General features: G+C 39.4%; 1 protein-coding gene across 5 annotated transcripts in view; it reads left to right on the top strand.

Moving 5' to 3' along the window:
- The window catches only part of ZNF280D (zinc finger protein 280D), a 68,502-nt gene that overhangs the window by 5,604 nt on the left and 40,773 nt on the right, over positions 1-22,125 (top strand). For 2 of the 5 annotated variants that reach the window (XM_005521470.3, XM_088063245.1), the window contains exons 1-4: positions 12,609-12,717; positions 17,428-17,579; positions 21,286-21,351; positions 21,457-21,827. In XM_005521470.3, the coding sequence (XP_005521527.2) occupies positions 17,435-17,579; positions 21,286-21,351; positions 21,457-21,827 (582 nt within the window). In that variant the 5' untranslated portion in view covers positions 12,609-12,717; positions 17,428-17,434. Of the gene's footprint in view, positions 1-12,608; positions 12,718-13,206; positions 13,330-17,427; positions 17,580-21,285; positions 21,352-21,456; positions 21,828-22,125 lie in introns of those variants that run through there. The other 3 variants (XM_014251339.2, XM_014251338.2, XM_014251340.2) reach the window with 3 other exon arrangements.

Below are 22,125 nucleotides of genomic sequence, written 5' to 3'. Positions count from 1 at the left end.
GTTTTCCCTAGAGGAAAAATGGACAATGTTTTGTCATCCAAAGCTATAACCAGTATTACTTAGTACTTGTTGAGACCAGCCTCAGCCCATCTGCTTTGCTCTGATCTGACTGCACAGAACAAACACAGTTCTGGGTGGGTTACAGGAAGGAGAAATCCCTGGCTTGCTGCATGAGTTTGAGGCCCTGCTGCCCTTCTCCCATGCAGGTGCTGCCAAACAGTGGACATAGCTTTGTAGCTCTGTACTACTTGTCAGGGTGTCTGCTTAAACCTTTAAAAACTGTCTAAAAGCTGAGGGAAGCTCAAATACTTTCTCTGTTGGAACCTGCTGAGGCTGCAGTTCTCCCTGTTCATACTTCCAGATTTTTCACTAGTAGTTCCAATCTCATGATGTGGTGACAGCTACAGAGCCAAAGACTTGTACCCATTGCTTCAACTGGAACAGCATTAGAGCTGATATGATTTTTGTGAGGGCCTGACTAAGGGCAAAACTTAAGGGGCATCACTGCAAACTAAGGTTTTCCATTTCTCATGAGAACTTCCCTGAGCCTATGTAAGCTGTAATATTTCAATTTTATAAATGAGAGAGATGAAATTATTTCTTTTGATATACAGATATATCCAGGATATCCAGAAATTTATGTTCTTGCCCTAATACTGCAACAGGAAAACAAAAAGTCAAGGGGAGCAAACATCTACAAATTATTGTAACTATATCTTTTTTGGCCCTTTGAGGGTTTTGTTTTCAAGATATGGATTTCTCTAACAGCTTTTAATACTTAACTAGTAATTTTCATCAGCATGGAGTTGTTCTAATTTATTACTTCTATGTTCCAATTATGAAATATGACAGAATTCTAAATATTTAATGGGAATGGAATTATTAGCAATGTGCCCTTGTTGCATGCTGCATAGTTATCCTCTTTAGTATTGTAAAATATATGATATACCTGTAGAAAAGAGACCTGAGTAGAGCATACAGATGGAATTGAATTCCTAAAGCAGTCATAGGTTTGCAAGTGTTATTCTCAAGGTCACAATACAGGTTTTTCAGATTCTTATACACGAACATTGGTGAAAAAAGGCTTTGCCCATCTTCTTTTAATACAGTAAGTCCACATATTATTCAAAGATACACTGGTACAAAATGATCAGTTTGATTGCATCCTAAAATTCATGTTTTGGTTTTTGTGCAATGTACAGTAAGTTTATAATTTAATATTTTACTGAATGGGATATGTTTCTTGCAGATTTTAATGACCCTTAGGTTATTCTGGTTCTTGCTCACATTTTAAATTAATTCTTCTAATATTCTTTGAGAAAGGTCAGATTCAGACTAAAGTGTATAGAGAAACACTGTCATTTAAAATGGAATAGTACAAAACATTACAATTTTACACTGAGAATCACATAGTGAGACCTTGGGTTCACATGTTAACCCACCAAATGAAGATTATTATAATAACTGGTAGTCAGTGCAAGAACTTGGGGTTGGAAAGCCTCCGAGATTATTCACTTATCAGTGCTTACTCAGTTGTTATCAGTGCTTTTTGTAAGAGAAATCCATGGTGTTAGAAAAACACAGATTTTGGTTTAAAGGTGATAGAGAAATAAGAAGGACAAGTGCTTTATGTCTCCTAAGGTAAGCTTTTTCCACCAAAAGAACTAGTTCTAGGTTGGCAATGTATCTGCAATGGTTAAAATTAAGAACTTATTGGCCCCATCAAAAATGTAGCAAATTGGTGTCAGATTTTGATATAACCAAGACATAAAAATAGAACAGCAGCCCAAAACATTCACTGCTTGTAGGAAGATATACAGAGACAACCTTGCAAAGTACTTCAGGTTGTGTTACAGGTCAAGCTCTATCAATGTTAAATCAGTTGTGGGAAGAGGAAAATCATGACAAAGTCAGATTTCCTTTATAGAATACCTCGTGAGACCAACAGTTACTCATACAAGAGAGAGATTGCAGCAACCATAGACATAGGCGGCATTAAGAATAACTAAAATTTATTATACAGTGGCCAAGAAGAACACCAAATGACATTACTTCTGAGTTGCTGTAGTGAAGTGAGATACATGGTTCATCTCATGTAGAAAAAGCAAGTACTGCCAAAACAGCAATTAACTACCCACCTTCTTTTCTGCTGCCAAATGTTCTCAGAGCCATCAGAGACAAAGATCAGGCCTGTCTCTGCTTCCTGCTGCCTTTATTGCACTGCAAATTACAGCAGTCCTACCTGGGTCTGCTGATGCAAAAGCTGATTTTCATCTCTCATGGGTCATTTCTCATTTCTGTGAGGGACTGTCACAGACCAGGCTTTCTCCTGTGCCCAAGCATCCATTTACTCAGCCATCTCACCAGCTCTCATGCTTCTGGATCTTGACTACTGCAAATATAAAGCAAATCAAAACCTTTATTAAAAGCATTTTTCCTCACTAACTGAAGCCCTTCCTCCTCACTTCAGCCTCATGTTGAGGTTGTGTCCAGGTGACAGCCAGGACAGCATCTAACCCTTCCATTAGTGAAAAAGAACTTCAAACTATTCCTTAAAATTCTCATCATGTCCACTTTCTCTCTATAAAAAGGTCCAACAAGACTAAGCAGAAATCAAGCATAGTATTTGCATTGGAGAGGTGGTTTTCTTGAAAATGGTGAATGAATTCATGTATTTTTCAAATGGTGAGCATGGTCTAATTAAGGTCTTGCTTTTCATAAAAACATGGAAATCAGGTGCAGGGTGTTTTTAGCACTGCTTTCAACTACTGGGAATTAGGAAATGGAATTAAGTTGCAAAATGCTGCATATGGATGTTAGACTTCTTAATGACTCATGGAAAAAAGAAAAGTAGTTAGGCACACGTAGTATCAAATAAATTTGCAATGGTTTTTCGCTATGAAAAAGCTCTGAAGGTTATGTGTCCAACATGTGTATGGGATAGATCATAGAAGAAAAGCATAATTTAAAACTGACGTAATCACAATTATTGTTATTCTGCATCTGCCTAATTTCTAGTTGCTTAATTCAGTTAACTCCTCTTCATATAGGATTTTAATTTATGTTATCTGTTATCCTTTTCTTGGTATTCTCTAAAATTTACAAGAAATGGAACAAAAACAATATCTGACTAAAGACACTGAAGAAACCTTTCTTACTTAAAAACATTTTATTTTAACAAGCTACAGTAGAAATCAGTAAAATTAAATAATTGTTATGCAAATCAGCACAATATTATATTTCTAGATGGTTGTGCTAATGGACACAAGAATATCTGAGGGTTGATATTTAAAATGATCAGTTTATCATGTGGTTATCATGTGGTTATCATGTGGGTACATTTTATTCCTCTCCAAAATACCACATTGAAAGTACCTTAGAAGAATTAGATGATTATATGATTCCAGGAGAACAGTATCTGTTCCCTTACTATAGATCATTAGGTGGTTAACAATGTGAATGAATATGGCTGCTCCTGCAAATCGTTTTCAATTAGCTGTTGAAATAGAAAACTCATGTGAGAAACTGCTCTAAAACACAAGTTTCCCAAGTGAGCATTTTGCTACTGAACAACAAGAGCAGTCCTGTAGTTTAAGCCACTAGAGACAGTTTATAATTAATGCTCAATTTTTCACAGGTGCATTTTTTTGTATTTTGTCAGGGTATTGGCATTTTGTCTGAAAGTTGCAGCTTTAGTCCACATAGCATATATTGATAGAAGTAAGGTGTGATGCTAAATCTGTAACTGAATTCCACTTGGTTAACTTTCAAAAATATTTATTTTATTTAAAAACTAACTTTTTGCCAATGCAAATAAGTCTTCTCTATTATAGTAATTCTGAACGGAAGGCTAAGTATCATTGCTTCATATATACCACTTCTTGATATTCTTCTTAGTAATTCATGCTTCTTTTTCCTGAAAAGTAAAATATTACCCTATCTTGAACCAACAAAGTGGTGAACTGTTTTTCACTGACTTGTACATGGCCCTTTAAAACACTCATTATGGGGACTGGCAGACCTGGTGGGTAATTCTGGCTTATTGCAAAGGATGCACAGTGCTTACAGTAGTTTAGAAAACATGCCAAAATACAGTTTTTAAAAATTCTGCCAAATTCACATAGGTATCTTGTTTATTGTAGAAGTTTAATATTTGTACTCCACCTGTCTAAATAGAAGCAGAGCAGTTGACTGATTCATTGTTAATGCTTCCCAAGGAACCCATATACCTGAAGTGGGACACCAGAGAAAACAACTAGTCTGACATCTTTTGCTTGTGACAATGAAATTAACCGCAAACCACAAATTGTTTAGGGCTTCCGTGTATTGACAGACATTTAAGGTCTAGAAAAAAATTTTTTTACTGCACATAGATTTGTACTAATATAGTAGCATAATTAAGGAAATCACCTTGCAAATGTCTGCTGCAGGCACATAAAAAAACATTTGTTAGAAATCTGTGGCATGCAGAATGTTATTATCAAGATCCCTTAAAGAACTCTGTGCAGCTTCTGTTCACCTGCATTTTTTTTTGTCAGGAGGGATTTTATTGCCATTGAATTGTTGTGATTTAATGCTGCTTGCTCATAAAATGCAAAGTTAATCTTCACCTGTTTTAACACCAGAATGGTACTTCTGCTGTCCTCAGCCATAAGAATTTTCAGCCAGTGCCTATGCAATACTATCAATTGCACTGTCATTTGAAATGCCAGTTTCTTTCTGTGAATCCTCACTCAGAATTCAAACAAGTATCTGTCAAACTTTGTTGTCCTGTAACTCTACTGTTTACAATGTAGCTCTACAATCTTTTATTGCTACAGGCTCTGATGCTGTGCTGGCTTCTATTGCTACCAGCTCATTATGTGAGTCTACAACACACAACTTTACTGTACCTGGGCTGAAATGTTACATTGGCCAGCCAGACACAGAATCTGAAGACAAAAATTAAAGGATATTTTTACTAATTTTATGGATTTATGCAACCCTGCACACAGGGATAATAATAGGGCATATTGAGCGGAAATGGAGCGCTATGGAGCGTTGAGATAAAGAAAACAGAGCAAAGATACTGAAGTGAGGTTAGCACAGAAATTATCAGAAAAATTAAAAAAAAGAGCTGTAAGTTTTAATTTGGAACTTCAGACTATTATTATTTTAAGAATACCTGTAGGACTCAGAAAAGTAATACATAGATATTCAGCAAAATAGTTCTGTTTGTGAAAAACAGCTAAGAAATGTTAGAGGTGACAGAATGACACACAGTGTCATTTGGACTTCAGCTGTCATTTGCGAGCTAACTCAGATTCTGATCGCTCCTGTGCCATCCATGCCCTCAGAGTTCAGGAGTTACTGTGGGATATAACAGTGCTTTCCTTTTCTTACCTCAGGTCTGTGAGAATCATAACAAATGAAACTTGACTCTTGCTTACAAACTGATGGAAGCCACAGTTGTAGTGATGCCTTAAGTTTTTAGTTTTTCTGTTCTTTAGTGTGCAGCTTTTATTCAGGGTTACTAGGATCTTTTCAAAGGGTGATGAAGACACAACAATCCTTTCTCAGACCTCTACTGGAGAGAATAAGCATCTCCTCATTTCAAGTCTCATCCTGGGTATTTTCTTCTCAAATCAGCCTATATACTCAAAACCTATTAACAGGTCATGTGTGCTATGGTTGCATAAATCTTTCCTTAGTAAACTAGGCCAAATACCTCTAAGAAGCCAAATGAAAGTTTAATCTTTTGGAAATGACATTAAAAAAATAATTTCTTGTAGACAATCCTACCAAATTTAGTATTATGTTGATCCTACTATTTAAATGAACAGGAATAAACAAGAAATTATATTCTTTACATGAATTTTTGACTCTTCCTCTATGCTTCTACATGACAAGTAAGATTTTCAATCAAGCTGTTTAGAACACCTGGGATATTCCCCAGCAAATGACTGCCTTGTCTGCTTCAGAGCCGAGTCAATACTGACACAAATGAGGCATGCATCACCATGACGTTCAGATGCATTCTGCATTTTGATTTTAGTACAAACCACTCCAGGCTCTCAGACACATGTAGCCCAGCTAGGATGCAGACATTCTGCTTTGTACTTTGGCAAGGAAACTAAACTGGCTAATGTTTAGTCGAGGACCAAATAGTCAAGAATCTGGAGATGATGGAGAGCCTTGATAATGTCAACTCTGTTTTAGAGTTGCTGCTTACAACTTCATTTTGTAGATATTCTTGAAGAGTATAAAAATTCCTCCTAAGAACACTGTATACCCAAAGAAGGGAGCCTGAAGTAAAGATAAACAAGTTGACTGCTGAATACTGAGGGAAAAAGGAAACAGCTGTGTAGATATAAGGCCTGTTGGACAGCTTTATAAATAGAAGTCAGCGGATCACAAAAAAAACCCCAAACAAAACAGCACAATGTATTTTTTAAAATAAGGTTTTAAAAAATATATAATTCTACTATTTCAAAGTTATCATTCATGTGCTACAGAGGAAATTTCTAAAACTGAAAAATGTTTATCTTTTAGAGACTGTTCTCAGTAGAGCTTGGCAAAAGAAGCTGTTCAAAGAAAGGCAGTGATACAGTAGTCTAATGAAATAAGTAAACTATTTAAGAGGGCAGTACTTTCTTCTGCTGGTTCCTCAACTTCATAAAGCAGCATTAATCCAAAACCCCAGGACATGACTGGCTAGATTCATAAGCAAGAAAAGGAAACTGGAAGTGATGCCATATTTCACCCAAAAGTCCAGTCACTAATGCATTCATCTGGGAGAAGGTACTAGACAGAGAAGACCCATAAATGTTTGAGGAGATTTTTAGAAGGGACTTTAATAAACCTCCTTGTTTTGTTTCATGTAAGTGTTCACTGAGTCAGAATGACTCAAGTCTGACATGTAAACCACAAACTGGGGAGATGGGACACCCTAGACTTTTAATCCCTGTTCAGATAGACATTTAACATTTCTAAAGTGAAACACCTAAATCAGAAAAGAGCACCCCAAATACCCTGTGAAACTCTGGTTAGATCAGACCTGTGGGAAGTGTTGAGCCCATGAAAAATAAGACATCTCCCCTTACAGACTGTAACTGATTGGCTACTGGATAAGACAGCAGTTCCCATTGTTTTCTGGTTCTTTTACCCCAATGTTTTCTTTCCTTTGAGTTTAGCAGCCAGTCTGATAAATAAAAACCAGTCATTGGTGCAGACTTTCTCAGAATTCATGGACAAGTTTCACAGATGTGATGATAATGCCAAGAAATATGCTTCACTTCTAGTTTTCTTAACAGAAACTGCTAAGCAAACACATGATTACTTTTAAAGAACATAAAGAAATTAAGCAATCTAAAGGTGAGTCACTTTCTTCTTACAGTTATTGACCAAGAGTTGGTACCTCAGCAGAAATATTGAACAATATTGTGCTAAAGGAATGTTACATGTAACAGATTTTCTTTCTTTATGTTTATTATAAGTTTGGGGGTTTTGGATGATGAGAAAATTCTTTTTAGAAGCTTAGGAATGTGTTTCTATGCTTATTCTTCAGGTATTTTCAAATGCATCCTAATGGCAACTCATTGTGAGGCAATGAGAGTTATTTTTATGATTTCAAAGTAGAAGCATCATTTATCACTTCCAGTACAATCTGCAACAGTTTAAAAGCTGCATTGGAACATTGTACTTCTACAAGTTGTAACTCACTTTTTTGGAGTTGTCTTTCCCTTTCCCTCTCCTCTCCTCTCCTCTCCTCTCCTCTCCTCTCCTCTCCTCTCCTCTCCTCTCCTCTCCTCTCCTCTCCTCTCCTCTCCTCTCCTCTCCTCTCCTCTCCTCTCCTCTCCTCTCCTCTCCTCTCCTCTCCTCTCCTCTCCTCTCCTCTCCTCTCCTCTCCTCTCCTCTCCTCTCCTCTCCTCTCCTCTCCTCTCCTCTCCTCTCCTCTCCTCTCCTCCCCTCCCCTCCCCTCCCCTCCCCTCCCCTCCCCTCCCCTCCCCTCCCCTCCCCTCCCCTCCCCTCCCCTCCCCTCCCCTCCCCTCCCCTCCCCTCCCCTCCCCTCCCCTCCTTTCTTGTAACTTCAAGCAGTTTAGACTGTGTTTTTATCTGGTGAGTTAGGGCAATGTTGAAAGGATAAATACATACACGCTGATGAAACACTGACTCTCCTAAATGCTAATTTTTTATTATTATTCTGCATAATGGTGTGTTGGAAGTGTTTAAAAAGGCAACCTATTGTTTAGGTTGGGGTTTTTTTTCCCCTTCATTTACAGAAGCATACTTTTAAAGACTGGAAGCTTATGCTTTCTTTAGAGAAACTTTTCATATTGTCTTGAAAAGGACACTATAAACATGTTACATGTGCCTAACAAGCATAACAAAATAACATTATAAACACATTAGATCACCCCTCAGTGTTTATACTTGTGCCAAATTCCTGAAGGTATGATACTGTAAGAACAAACCTCTGCAGACTAAATGCAATCAATTTTACAAGTGTACCTTATGGAATAAATGAGTAAACCATACATGTCTTGAATAATGTTTGTGTTGCAGATGTTAATTTAGTACCTGTTTGTGCATTCATAGTTACAGGCTTCCCATCTGAACATATCCATTCTAATGAAGCTCTGGCAGCAGCTCCAGTTGCAATGTCATACTGGTTGGTACTTGCTGTCTGTGTCTGGTGCCTCAAAGAATAACAAACAATATTAAACAAACCGAAACTTCGCTGCTAATGAGCAAGACTTCCCCACTCTGCTCCAGGTGTTTTCCTGACATACAAAATCAGGACTAGACAACTGCCCTTTGATTCCCAGAACACATTCAAATACTGACTAGACACAACATGGAGTAGAGTTTAAAATAAAAATAATAATTTAAAAAATAACATCATTAGGTGTATTTGTCACAATAATTTAATAGTGCTTTCTCTCAGTTTTTTAACCTACAAAAAGCAATAGAAGCAGTTTGGACCATTGAGGGATATGGCAATCAATCAATTTCTCTGGCACAAATTGTTCTTTTTAAGGCAAAACCAAGAAACTGATGAGGGATTGCTGTCAATACCTCTCTACAGGCAAAGGAATGCCTCTTTAGCTACTGAGTCCCAGGCCAGTAGATTGTAATAACAGATGAAGTAATTCAGACTAGTTAACTTTCAAGCTAAGCTGTACTGTTACAGTCAACAGTGCATGAATGCTGCCCAGCTGCATGAAACTCAATTGTTCTATCAGCTTCTGCTAAGTTTTTCTTTAGAGTGTATCATATGATTGCGGTTTTCCCTGTAATTCTTTTGTAACTGGGGACTATGTCTAATCCTTTATTAATATGTTTTAGAGTTATGAATGCTTATTAATTCTCACTTGATAAACTCTGGTTTGCTCCTCTGCCTTTGTGGGATGGTGTGAGACATTCACATCAATTCGTTCCAGGATTTAGGGCTTTGCAGAACAGACAGTATGCAATTGTACACCATTGGAATGCACAAATTTACTTACAAAAATGTACAGAGTAGATAGTGGTTTTGTTATTTTGCAATTTTTCAATGTTTTACCTTGTAATGTTAATATTCTCTTTATGTTTATCTTGCTTTAAAAGGAACATAAACACCTGCAATGATTTCTCAGTAGGTAAAAAATACTTGTTTCAAGTAAATGGACTATTTCCCAGTCAGTTCTGCTTAGAGTAAGTTCCACCCTGGTTCCCACCCTTTTGCTCCATTTTCTGCCTAATATTAAGAATATTTCTTTCTCTCTTTTTTCATCCTTGTTTGGCAGAAGGAGTTTACTAATTGTTTAACTACTAAACTGTAATAACCAAATGATTTAATGACTTAATCACTAAGCAGAAATTACTTAATTACTAATGATTTTTTTTCTTCACTTCTCTAAGGTTCCAAACTACTCTGGAAGCATCTCAAGGCTAAAGATATTAGTTCAAATGAATAGAATATTTTCCAAGATAAACACAGTACTCAAATCTTTAGCACTTAAGCTCACAAGGAGAAGGACACTTAACTCATTCATCTGAAAAAATACCTATATTTGAGAGAGAATTTACACTAAATAAATCATGTATTTCTGAAGGCAGCTATGGCAGATAGCAAAACAGTAAGTTGTGAGAAGTATGGGCTGAAAAAGTTGAGGTATAGATTACATGTTTAAGTTCTTTCCTATTATTTATCTTCAAAAATCACTAGAAATATTTTAATATTTTACTAAAGGATCATACTTTGGTGGGGGTTCTTTTTGTTGTTTTTGAGAGCAGTTTTTTTTCTGTTTGTTTGGGTTTTGGTTGTTTTTGTTTGTTTTTTAATGGTTGGTTGGTTGGGTTTTTTTGTTCTTTATGGAGTTTTTTTAATTAGTGTATAATGGACAGAAAATCTGGAAAAAAAAAAATAATTCAAATTCAGGAGCATTCTTAGTTATTGACCAGGGTGAGACCACACTATAGACAAAAAAGCATGAGAAAACGGCATTACTTATCACCTTTTGATTCAGAGATTTTCATAAGCAAATTCTGAGGTGAGTGAAACCGCAGCTCTTGGAGGCGCTGTGCTCCAGGGCTGTTTTCTCCATCACCCAGGTAAAGGCTGTCTCCAGCAATTCTGCGACAGCCCACTGAAAGTAATGGGAATGTTCACTGAAAGTAATGGGAATGTTTTACTCAATAAAGCTTTAGAAGAGTTGATCATGTGTTTGGCTTATACTTAACCCAGCGGGTAAATGAGAACACAGGTGCACAGCGAACCTTCAGTCTGAGCAGCATTTAGTATCTGTGCTGCTCCACTGACTGCAGCAGCACGCTGTGTGCTATATTCTCCACTGCCGGTATTCGATGTCAGCTGTGGGTACAGCTATCCCTGGCTTTGTTTGGCCACTGGGCTGTGGGGAGTTCCTGGTGCTGGCGCTCGGCTGCTCTGCAGGGAAAGGCCTGCGGCGGCACCGCTGGCTCAGCAAGGTGCGGGGTCCCACTGAGGGGAACCGTGCTGGGCCCTGGGGCCCGCCCGGGACCGGGACGCGTTTTTGAGGTGCCCATTCAGTGCTGGCAGCTCCGGGGACAGCTGAAGTTCGAGCGGGCAGCAGAGCTGCAGCAAGAAGCCATGAACTGCCGATCCTTTGCACAACGAAGGGCCGGCCCGGGGACCTGCGGCCGGGCCAGGTGAGGGACGCACACAGCCGTGGCAGAGCCAACGACTCCAGACTTTCGTGCCCTTAGACTGTGAGGGTATAAAAACCCAGGGGTCCCTCCTGAGAGGTACCCTACTCGAGCTTCTGTTTTATGATTTAGTTACTACACCACGATTAAATGATTTTAAGGATTTGGACATCTAAGACATTGCTATATAAAACCTGTGACCAAGTTGATAAGGAAATCTGGTCTGTGTGAGAGGTGCACCTGCGCAGGGCCTTCGGTCCGAGCTCAAGTGGTGCAAATGTGACAGCCAGAGTGGTTCCTAGGTAGTGGAGCATACAATTTTAGAATGGTTTGGGTTGGAAGAGATCTTCAAGATCATCTAGTTCCAAACCTCCTGCTGTGAGCAGGTACATACAAAGTGAGACCAGGTTTCTCAGAGCCCCATCCAACCTGGCCTTGAACATGTTCAGAGATAGGACAGCCACAATTTCCCTGAGCAACCTGTTCCAGAGCTTCACCACCTTTACACTGAAGAATTTTTTCCCTAATATCCAATCCAAACTGACTCTCTAATCCAAACCTACTCTCTTTCAATTTGAACCCATTCCCCCTTGCCCTCTCACTGCATGACTGTGGTAAATAATTTTCCCCATCTTACCCGTAAGTTCCCTTCAGGTACTGAAAGGCTGCAATTAGGTTACTCTGAAATCTTCTCTTTTCCAGGCTGAACAATCCCAAATCTCTCAAGCCTTTCCTCATAGGAGAAGTCTGTACCTCTGATCAATCTGGTGGCCTTCTCTGGACTTGGTACTACAGGTCAATGTCCTTCCTGTGCTGGGACCCCAGAAATAGATGCAGTACTCGAGGTGGAGCCTCACCAAAGTGGAGGGGCAGAATCTCCTCCCTCCTATGCTGCCCATGCTGCTTTGGATGTGGCCCAGGCCATGTTTGGCTTTCTGGGCTTTAAGCCCACATTGATAACTCATGTTAAGCCTTGAACCAGAACTTCCAAGTCCTTTTTGGCAGGGCTGCTCTCAATCTGTTCAGTCCCCAGCCTGTGTTGATACTGGCTAATTTCCCTAATAGCATGGCAGTGGCCCTGTGTGCCCTCACCAAGGCAGTGGGTGGGCAGTGCAAGGCTGGGCTGGGGCTGCTCGGCACGAGGCCTGGCCCACGGCAGCAGCGCAGTGCCGGGTCAGGAAGCCCAAAACCAGCAGCAGTTCCTGGTACCGGCGCTGTGAGGCTCGGCACAGGGTGGCGATAGCATTCCAGGCTACGAGGCCCGACACATGGCGGCGGTGCCGTCCCGGGGTGTGAGGCCTAGCACATGGCGCCAGCCCCGCCCCGGCCTGGCCCCGCCCCGATCGCGGGCACCGCGATGTGTCCGACCCGCGGCTCCCGTCAGGCAGCGCGCGGGGCCGCGGCCGCCCCCGCCTCTCGCCCGCGTTCCCCCGGCGGCGGCGGCGCTGAGGTGGCGCCGCGCCCCGGTGAGGTGAGCGAGGCGCCTCAGTCGGCGCTGCCCCATCCCCCGCCGGCCCGTGTGGCACGGGGGCGCCGGCCCCCCCGCGGCCCCTGCGGACGCGCAGCACGGTAAGGTCAGCTCGCTCCATGCCCCCGGGCCGCCCTGCCGCGCTCCCCGGGCGGCGGGAGCGGCGCTCGGCGGGGACGGGCGCGGGGGGATTGTCGCCGGCAAGACCGGCGCCATCTTAGGTCGGAGCGTGGCCTGGCGTCCCCGAGCGGGGCCCCCGCGTTGCGAGAGCTCCCGTGAGCCGCCCGCGCACCTCGCTGGCACCGGACGGTTCTGCCCTCGAGGGCGGCCCTGGTAGGGCTCGCTCCGCCCGCCGTTGGCCGCGTGGGGCCCTCCATGGGCCCCGGGCGTTAACAGCAAGAGCGGTGCTGGCGGCGCGGCTCGGTTCGGCCTCCTCCCCGCCGGCCCCTGTTCTGCCGTGCGGGCCTCACCCGAACCGGAGCCTGCAGCCCGAGCCCAGTGCCGGCGGTCACCCGGCGTGAGGGGCGGGACGCGGGGCGGTCGGGCTGCAGCGGCTGCTGTTCGGCCGCCCTCGGGACTCAGCTGCTCCCGCGGCCTGGCACCACGGCGGCTCGGCGGCGTGAGCTGCTGGCGGGCTGGCACCGCTGATATTGCCCTTCCCAAGGCGGAGCTTGTGCCTTCTCATGGCGCAGAGGGTAGCTTTGGCTGCTGAGGTTTGTGTTTGAGGGAAATTGGTTTACTCTGGTTTTTTTTACAATTTTTAGGTGCAGTTTCAGCTTGGTCATTGTTTCTTTGCTACTAAACAAATGCAGCGCTCAATTAAAACCTAGTTGTTCCCAGTCCTGATGGAGCTGTGGATTGCACACCCTTCAATTAATGGTGCAAAGTTATGTGCCTGTATGGGACGTTATCTGAGAAATGCAACATGTAGTCCATCGTATGATCCGTGTAGTACATAAGATAACTTCTCTGGGCATTGAAGTGGGGGAACAAATTATTTGAGTAACAGATGATAGCCATACGAGGAGTGGCTGAGGTGACTTGGTGTGTTCAGCCTACAGAAGAGGAGACTGAGGGGAGCCCACGTGGCAGACCTCATGAAGGGAAGAGGAGGGCAGATACTGATGTCTGTGGTTACCAGTGACAAGACCCGAGGGAATGGTTTGAAGTTGTGTCAGGAAAGATTTAGGTTAGATATTGGGAAGATTCTTCACCTAGAGAGTGGTTGGGCACTGGAATAGGCTTCTCAGGGAAGTGGTTACAGCACCAAACCTTACAGTTCCAGAAGAGTTTTCTCAATGCTCTCAGGCACGTGGTGGGTTTATTTGGGATATCACATGCAGGACTAAGAGTTGGACACTGTGATCTTTATGGGACCCTTCCAATTCAGAATATTTTGTGATTCTATTATGGAAAGGTGACAAGGCTAGTCTGAAAAATTTTAGGTTAATGTAGATGTCCTCGTTCTAAGCTCACTACTAATTTCATTAGATATTTGATTTTAAGGCAATCCAAGGAAGTTTTGAGTATTGGAATGCTCACTTGAGCTTAACAGTGGAACAGTCAAATTCCCATTTGAAGTGATAACTGGATTTTCAATAACTCTTAAGTCTTGTTGTGGCTGAATCTACTATAGTATATTATAGAATAGAAAATCTAGTGATTTTCTATACTATAATATATGCTTATAGTTATAATACATAATTATAATACTATAATATACTATATCTATATATATAATATACGATATCTATATAGTATAGAAAATCTAGTGATTTTCTATAGTGCCAATTTCTGTCCATCCTTATGGTGCTCTTCTACAGATCATTCTGCTGTTTTCACTACAGCTGTTACAGTCTTGATACATTTGCTAATGTTATATAACTTTTTGTTTCAATGTGAGTGCTTTTAAATCCTAACTTAAAGAGGTTATGAAGACAACTGGATTTTAATAAAGTTAGGTATTTTTAAACCTAACTGCCATGATAAAGATGGCTAAAATAGTGCTTTTAAATCAGTTTCTTCATCAGAAGCTTATTGCTGTTTTGGGCAATGAGCTCTAATTTTTCAGTCTGTCCTGTATAAGGTTTTTAATTCATCCCCTTTCTAGTAACTATAATAGTGTTCTAGGGACTTGTGTTTCGCAGGTTGTTGGTTATTTGTGCCTGCCTAATGAACTTTCATGGCTATGCTTAGTTTTAGATGGGCAGTTGCTTTTTAAGGCAATATCTTGATATAGCCTATAATGTTATTTAAAAAATGTTTTTAAAAACTTGTTCACGATTTTGATGCTTTACCTTACAATACTGATTTCAACACTTTTAACACTTCCTTTGAGTCCACAGCACTGCAGTGGAGTTTTGGACCTCTCAGATCCATGGACTACCTTTAAGGAAATGTGTATATAAACATGAATATATGCTTATACGTATTAAAAAATTAGAAAGATAAAGGCTATTATCAGTAGGCTTACTTTTCTTACACTGCACCGCCACTGGAGAATATTTGAGCAGAGTGGGGGAAAGTATTCACTGTTGATTTGGCTTTGAGGGCAACTGCTAGCAGGATTCCTAGAATACATTTTGTGTGTTAACGTAGTCAAAGAAGCTAAAAATTTGGAATCTGTTTGTACTCTAAAAATGAATGTAGATGTTTCCTTTGGCAATGGAGACCACTTGCAGGAGCTGTTCCTGCACATCTCCTCTAATCCAATCCGTTACCCCTTACTGCAATTTTGATTGTTCAGGTTACAGATTTTTGACCTCTCAGTTGTGGCGATAAAACTGTTACTAGGCCAGGTTATTTTTAACCTGCACTGCTTCACACCATGGTTCTGTTCTAAGTTGTGCTGGCACAACTGATGAAGAAGTGTAGGAGCAGGACAGGAATTCATTAGGTCAGCTTTCTTCCCAGGAAAAAATAAGTCAGTGAGAGCTTGGCTTCAAGTAATATCATTGAATTAAAATATTAGGTTAAAAGATGGGAAATGAGTCCTGATACTTGCCTTTTAAAAGATGCTCTGCATTTTGAGACACCTTTAAGAGTATCTTAATGTGTATATCCTGATTCATAAAATGAAATATCCATAAGAGGTTTCACCAGTCATAAGAGGTGTCACTTTCTAAAAGCCTAGGTATATATTATCAAATTTCTTTTAACTGTATTTAAGAAAAAAATCGGCTGCTGTATAGTGTAGGTGAGGTTATCACATGTATCTTGTTAGGATTCTGTTAACATATCATTGCTTGTGCCTATTTTGTGTTTTTAGTATAAATTGTATTGCATCCTCTGAGCACATTTTATAATTTATTTTTTCCCTCTGAGGTCGAGTAAAACTAAGTTCTTAAAATAAGAACACTGCTCATTTATGTTGTCTGTTCTATAAAAGAAGTTTATGAAATAGTAATTTATTTTGCCTTAAAGTTTATTAAACTTTGCCTTGGTGTTATTAAAAAGTGTTCTAAATGAACAGTGCCCTACAGAGAAGAAAAAGTTATAGAGTTAGGCTTGATTCTCTTTCTAAGACCTGGCACATGGCCCATGTCATCTCTGTCAAGTGGAAATCACTTCAGAATCTTCCTCTTTACCCCATACAAGACTTTAGTTTACTGTCCTGTTCTTTTGTAGCACCATGTTTGATTTCAGCACCATAAGTTGATGGAGGAAGCAAAGGAGTTAAGCTTTGCTACTTTATTTCATCTCAAGACTTAACATGTGCTATCACCAGCCCCTTTCTCTTATAAGTAGAGGATGATTGTCTGCTCCCCTGTGATAAACTGTTAAAGACTAAATATTTCTGCTAGTCTTACTAGATGATTGGTACTCTGTGTAAGGAAATAGCAGAGTTTCTCATTTATTTTGTTGTTCAGAAATACTTTCAAGATTGTTAAAGAATGTTAAAAGAAAAAAGAAAACTTTATTTGCCATCTCTGTTTATTTGAAAAACAAATAAAACCAATCATGATAAGTGATGCTGATGTAAATTTGGTTAATTCTAAAAGGTACATCTTTTTCATTACTACTTCTGTACATGACTTTTTTTTACTGCAAGAAAACATCTACAGGTATGAGGGACTCCATCTGATGAGATCTATGCAAGTTTTTTATCAGATCAGTTGATAATGGAAACAGTATACAATGCATTGTAGGCATTGCTTGGGGATTTTGCTGTTGTGGAGTATTTTATTTGAAGTGTTTTTTGTAAGTGGTTTGCTTGTTGTTGTTGATGTTGTTTTGTGTAGTTTTTGGGAATTTTGTATAGGTTTTGTTGGGGTTTAGAGAAAATGTGACCATATGGGAAGCCCTGGCAAAATCTTAGAAAATTTGGTAAGCTGTGGGTTTTGTGGGTGAGGTTTTTTGTTTGTGTTGGGTTTTTTCAGATGCAGAGAAAACAAAGCTGTGATCAATGTTTCACTAACTCAGTTATGTGCTTTGTGGCCCTTCACATTTCTTGTGATTGGAATAGGAGTATTTTTTAAAAGATACCTTTCACTATGGTGTCAGAGGCTTCATCTGATAGTTACTGGTGTTTTATACAAAAATAGCTTAAATTCTGTGGAGGATATCTTTGGTCTTTTCTCTTTAATAGCAGAGATGAGCATGCAAGTAATTGTCAGAATGGTAATGTGGCATCAGTCTTTGTATCTTTGATCTCCTGTATCAGATCACATTCAATCTGAAGAATGTGGAGGGAGGGAGACCATTCTATGGGAATTATTGATGACTGCAGTATTCCTTACTGAACAGTGAAGTACTTAATGAAAGTACTGAATGTTTTGGTATGTGTGTTTTTGTTTTTTTTTACTGTCTAGTCTCAAGATGGCAGAATTATTTATGGAGTGTGAAGAGGAGGAGCTAGAACCCTGGCAAAAGAGAGTGAGAGAAGTGGAAGAGGATGATGAGGATGATGATGATGAGCCAATCTTTGTTGGGGAAATCTCCAGCTCAAAGCCAGCTACTACATGTAAGACAACACTTTTCCATAGTTTAAAACAGGTCTTTCAAGGTATAGAAAATTAAATTTAGTTTGAAAGTATAGAATTCTTAATAGTACAACTTTTGATAGTCCAAATCTTAAAGCTGTATGTCTCTGTCTTACTGAAAATCAGAATTCTTAAGAAATTCTGTCTTAAATCCCAGGTTGTGCACAGCTCTGGTTACCTCTAACCTTAAATCTCTGAGGTCAAGTAAGGACATTTGAAGGTTTTAGCATTAGTGGTGGAGTTTAAAAGCCAGTATACACAAAGCTGAAATCATGCATGCAATTGCTTACAGTACAGTTAATATTTAGTTGTATATTTGGGAGTGAGTGTCTCCCTAGTAAAAGAATGTGCATGAATTTAAGTCTCCCTGTTACAGTCATTTCTTTTCCTCCACCCCTCATTTCATATGTTGGTGAACATCATTCTGACAAAACCAGGGTAGCTGTCTTAAGTGTCTATAATAAAAGTGCAATCTGAAAAATGATTAATATGAAAATATTGAAAGCCTGTCTGTAAAGTAGATTTTTATTGATAAATTTACCCATCCTTTGTGAAATAGATTTTTTTTCATCAAGTTCCCTAGTTTTCTCCTAAGCGCAGGGAGTGAGGTTAGGTGGTTGTGATGACAGATGTGTCAGGATTCCGTGCTTGGGCTTTGGTAGGTAAGTAAAGAAGAACTTTTTTTTTTTGTTATTTTAATTAACTTTAGTCATGAAACTTTTTTTTGTGTATCCATCTTGTAGTCACTTTTTAAGAGCTCTGACCTAAGGTGTCCCTGGCACAAGACTTTGTCTGATGAGGTTTACTCCTCACAGTTTCTGCCTCATCTCTGCCAATGCTTGTATCCAAGATTTTCATTGTAGTTTTCTGGAGGTGTATAATTTGCAGTGAAGAATCTCAGGACAAAATGTTACACGAGGCTGTCTGTTACACTGCTGCATGGATTTCAGAGCTGTTACTAGCTGTTCAGACATTTTAGTTCACAATACTTTCATCTTGCATCTATTTTTGCTCACTACGATAGTAAGTTTAAGGCTTACACGAGGTTAAAAAGTGGAAAACCAGTTTTAAATATGAAAAGAATACTGAATCTGATATTTAAGTACTCACCAGAAAATATTTTTTAAGAGTGAGTATTTTAAAAATACTCTGAGTACTCTGAAAAATTTGAAGAATATTTTAAAATAACTCTAAATTTCCTGCAGTTACAAACATCTAGAATGTCTGAAAAATATGTGTACTGTTTTCTGGAAGGTCCAGAGACCTCTGGATTGCTGTTGGTCACTGGCAGTAGGTCATGGTGTAGAGCAACTATTAAGGTACTAGCATGGTTGGAACAACAAACATGCCAAGTTTGATTGCAGTTGTTGTAGCCAGAGGATAGAAATAATTCAGGTGAAAACTATAATTTTGGTATAATTTTGTGAACTTCAAGAGCTTTGGTAAAAGATAGAGACTTAAAATGTTTGCTTTTTATTCTAGTGCTGTCCATACTCGGTCCTGACACAAGTAAAGTAATTTATGGTGTAACTTGTTACTTTATCTTTTTTCCTTCCCTTTCCTCAACTTTTCTCTTTATAATCTTCTACTTCACTATCAAAAACAGCTATGGAAGAATGACCTCAGTTCTTCTCTGGCTTGTAAGTAGTACTACCTGGCAGTAGTCAGGCTTCAGTTTGTTATTGGTGATAGGCAAGATACCATGAGTTCAGCTTTGCTTATCACTGTTTAGTTTGCACCTGATCAGATGAAAAATTGATGACAAATAAAAACTCATGTATAGGTCTTAATTTTTCTGAAGGGTGTAGTTTCTATAATGCATTGCATTTTCTTAACCTTTTCCTGACAGTGCAATTACTAGTTTTTGTACAGACTATATGGAAAACTTGAAGGAAATAATTAAACCTCAACTTTGACCTGCTGTCAGAGAGTTGTGTAGTATCAAGTGTCCCTTCTGGTGAATGAGGATTATTTTGGCTGGGATGAAAAGTAGTTCACACTTTGTTCCCTTTACCTTTTTCTGTGACTGCTCATTTTTCCTACAGTTAGTGCTTATTGTCCTTGCTTCTTGCTTCATAATGATGCAAACCTGTAATTTGTTAGTGTTTTAAAATGTTACTCTGCATGTCAGCACTCTTGTGCTTCAGTGCTGTTTTACCTAAACAGAACAAATAACACTTTGATGAAAGAGGGGAAGTGCACATCAAGTCTGTGATGAATCAGTCGAGTCATGTAAATGTAGTTTATAATTTCAATTAACTGACTTCCTGAAATGTTCTTTTTAAAAGCAATAAAATCTACCTTTGTAATTTAGAATGTGTGCACATCAGATGTCTTGACTATGCTTTGTGAGACGTAACTTTTAGAAAAACCGTTCTTTTGTAGATAGACGTTGCTTAAGTTTAATTTCACACTGGAATTCCTGTATGAGGTATAGGTTTGTTTACACTGACAAAATGTATGTGTTCAGCTAAATACCAAAATAATTCAATCCTTATTTGTAGTTACTGTTATGTTGAAATAAAAATAGTATTACTGTTACAGGACCAAATTTTTTTGTATCTTAAATAATGCAAACCTGTTGAAATCTGTTGGTTGCAGCTGCTTTTTTTATTAGTGTGATCTAAATGCAGGTGGCAGGTTGAAAGCTGTGATCTTCTGGAGCTGTACTGCTATTAGATAGATTTATCAACTGGAGAAGTGTATACTAATGAGCCATTGTTGGTGGAAATGGCCTTAAGGTTATTAAACACAATGTGTAGATACTCTGAGATCTACTGTTTGAGAACCTGATGTAATTTGACCCTGGTTTGAGAAGTTACTTCAAGCCTTTTGGGTGATATATTGGAGAATCAATCTAATTTTATATGCATATTTTCACAGGTCAGAGCAAGCAACTTGTCAGCAGCACTAATGGAACTGAGAATCTGGGAGTAGAAGAGTATTTTGTTTTAATGAATATTTTTGTAACTTCCTGAAATGGTCAGAAATCCTAGACTAAGACAGAAAAGTTTGAGGAATATCAGTGGCATTAGTTAGGGGGTAAACATAATTTAAGAAATTGCATGTGCTCTTGCTGAGCTAGAACTCTGGACACAGACTGCCATGTAGGATATGTAAGAAAATCAGTGCTCTTGTAATGCAATTCTAATATGACTCCATTGGTTGCTGATCTGTTTGTTTTCCTTTCACATTGAAAAATGGATGATATCATGAAGTCTAGAATCCAGCTTGTAAGTGCTGTATTTTGCTAATACAGAAGCAAATTAAATCATTACTGGTTTAGAGAAAATGCTTCCTTTAATGGAGAGCAGTTCTAGTATTTGGGAAACATATATTTGAAAAAGAGATGTAAATGAATGCACTATAATCAGCAAATTGAAATGTTCATGCCATGTCTGTTTTTTGTTGTTGTTTGTACTCTTATGTGTGTGTTAACCTGTCTCCAAGAAAATTAACATTGAGATTCTCAAGTGAACTAGCTTAACCAAAGAGGAGAGGAGGAGCATACCCTAATTTGTACAAATCACACTTGGTGTTGCCAGGTTTTTGTTTTAGAAATAACATTTTAATTTATAAGCCAAATCCTAATTGGCTTAACTAGTGTATATGAATGCAGCTTTTAAATTTCAAAAGCAATGAAGCTATTAATTTATTTGCAATTAAGATAAATGTAACTTTTGACAGATATATTGAACAGAGTCAACCTCAGCTCATCACGAAGGGGGATACAGAATGGTGCACCCAGTAGAGGTACTTTATTGTCCTAATATGGTAATTAATAAAAAAATCCACAACACTTATGAAACATTTGACTGCAAAATTACATAGAGATAACTTTGGAATCCTTTGCAACAGGTACAGTCGCTACATTCAAGTCTGAGAGTCAGCATTACGTGACGCCTGCCTCCAGCCCCAGTGCCATGCCTGCCCCATCAGTCTTCCAGACTGTGCCCAGACCTGTGACCAGCTCGGTGGCAGTTCAGCCGTTGACTGTAACAGTGAATGCTTCAGGAACTTCACTAACACTGCAGAGACCAGTTACTGGATGTTTATCGACACAGCAGATGCCTGGGTCAAGTTCTGGAATAGCACAGCCTGTTAGCAGACCTGTAACCATTCCAGTGACAACACAGCCAGTATCAAGAAATAACACAGTTCCTGTAGTGGCTCAATCTATATCCAGGCCAGAGACTACTGCAACAGCACAGCCTGTAATACTCAATCAGGTAAATTTTTATGCATTTAAAATCTAAGAAGTATGATTACTTTTGAATAAATTAATGAAGAACATCCTGTCTCAGTCTAGTGCTTTAAAGAGCTGGACTAGATTATAAACTAGCATTATGTTAGCTGTAAAGATTCTAGGACCATAACCTTGCACTGATAAATTCAAATATATGTTTGGAAATACCGATTTGGAAGACTCAAAGATGATAGCTCTAGTAAGAGTAAAATGGCATTAAATAAAAATCCTAGACACCAGAGAAATTAGTACTGTTTGGGTTCTTTATGTTCTGTGGAGAA

This window comes from Pseudopodoces humilis, chromosome 16, assembly GCF_049639895.1.
Source record: "Pseudopodoces humilis isolate 2021_Gansu_Grassland_sample_001 chromosome 16, ASM4963989v1, whole genome shotgun sequence".
In the NCBI taxonomy this organism is placed as follows: Eukaryota; Metazoa; Chordata; class Aves; order Passeriformes; family Paridae; genus Pseudopodoces; species Pseudopodoces humilis.
This window is presented reverse-complemented; position numbering and strand designations above follow the sequence as displayed.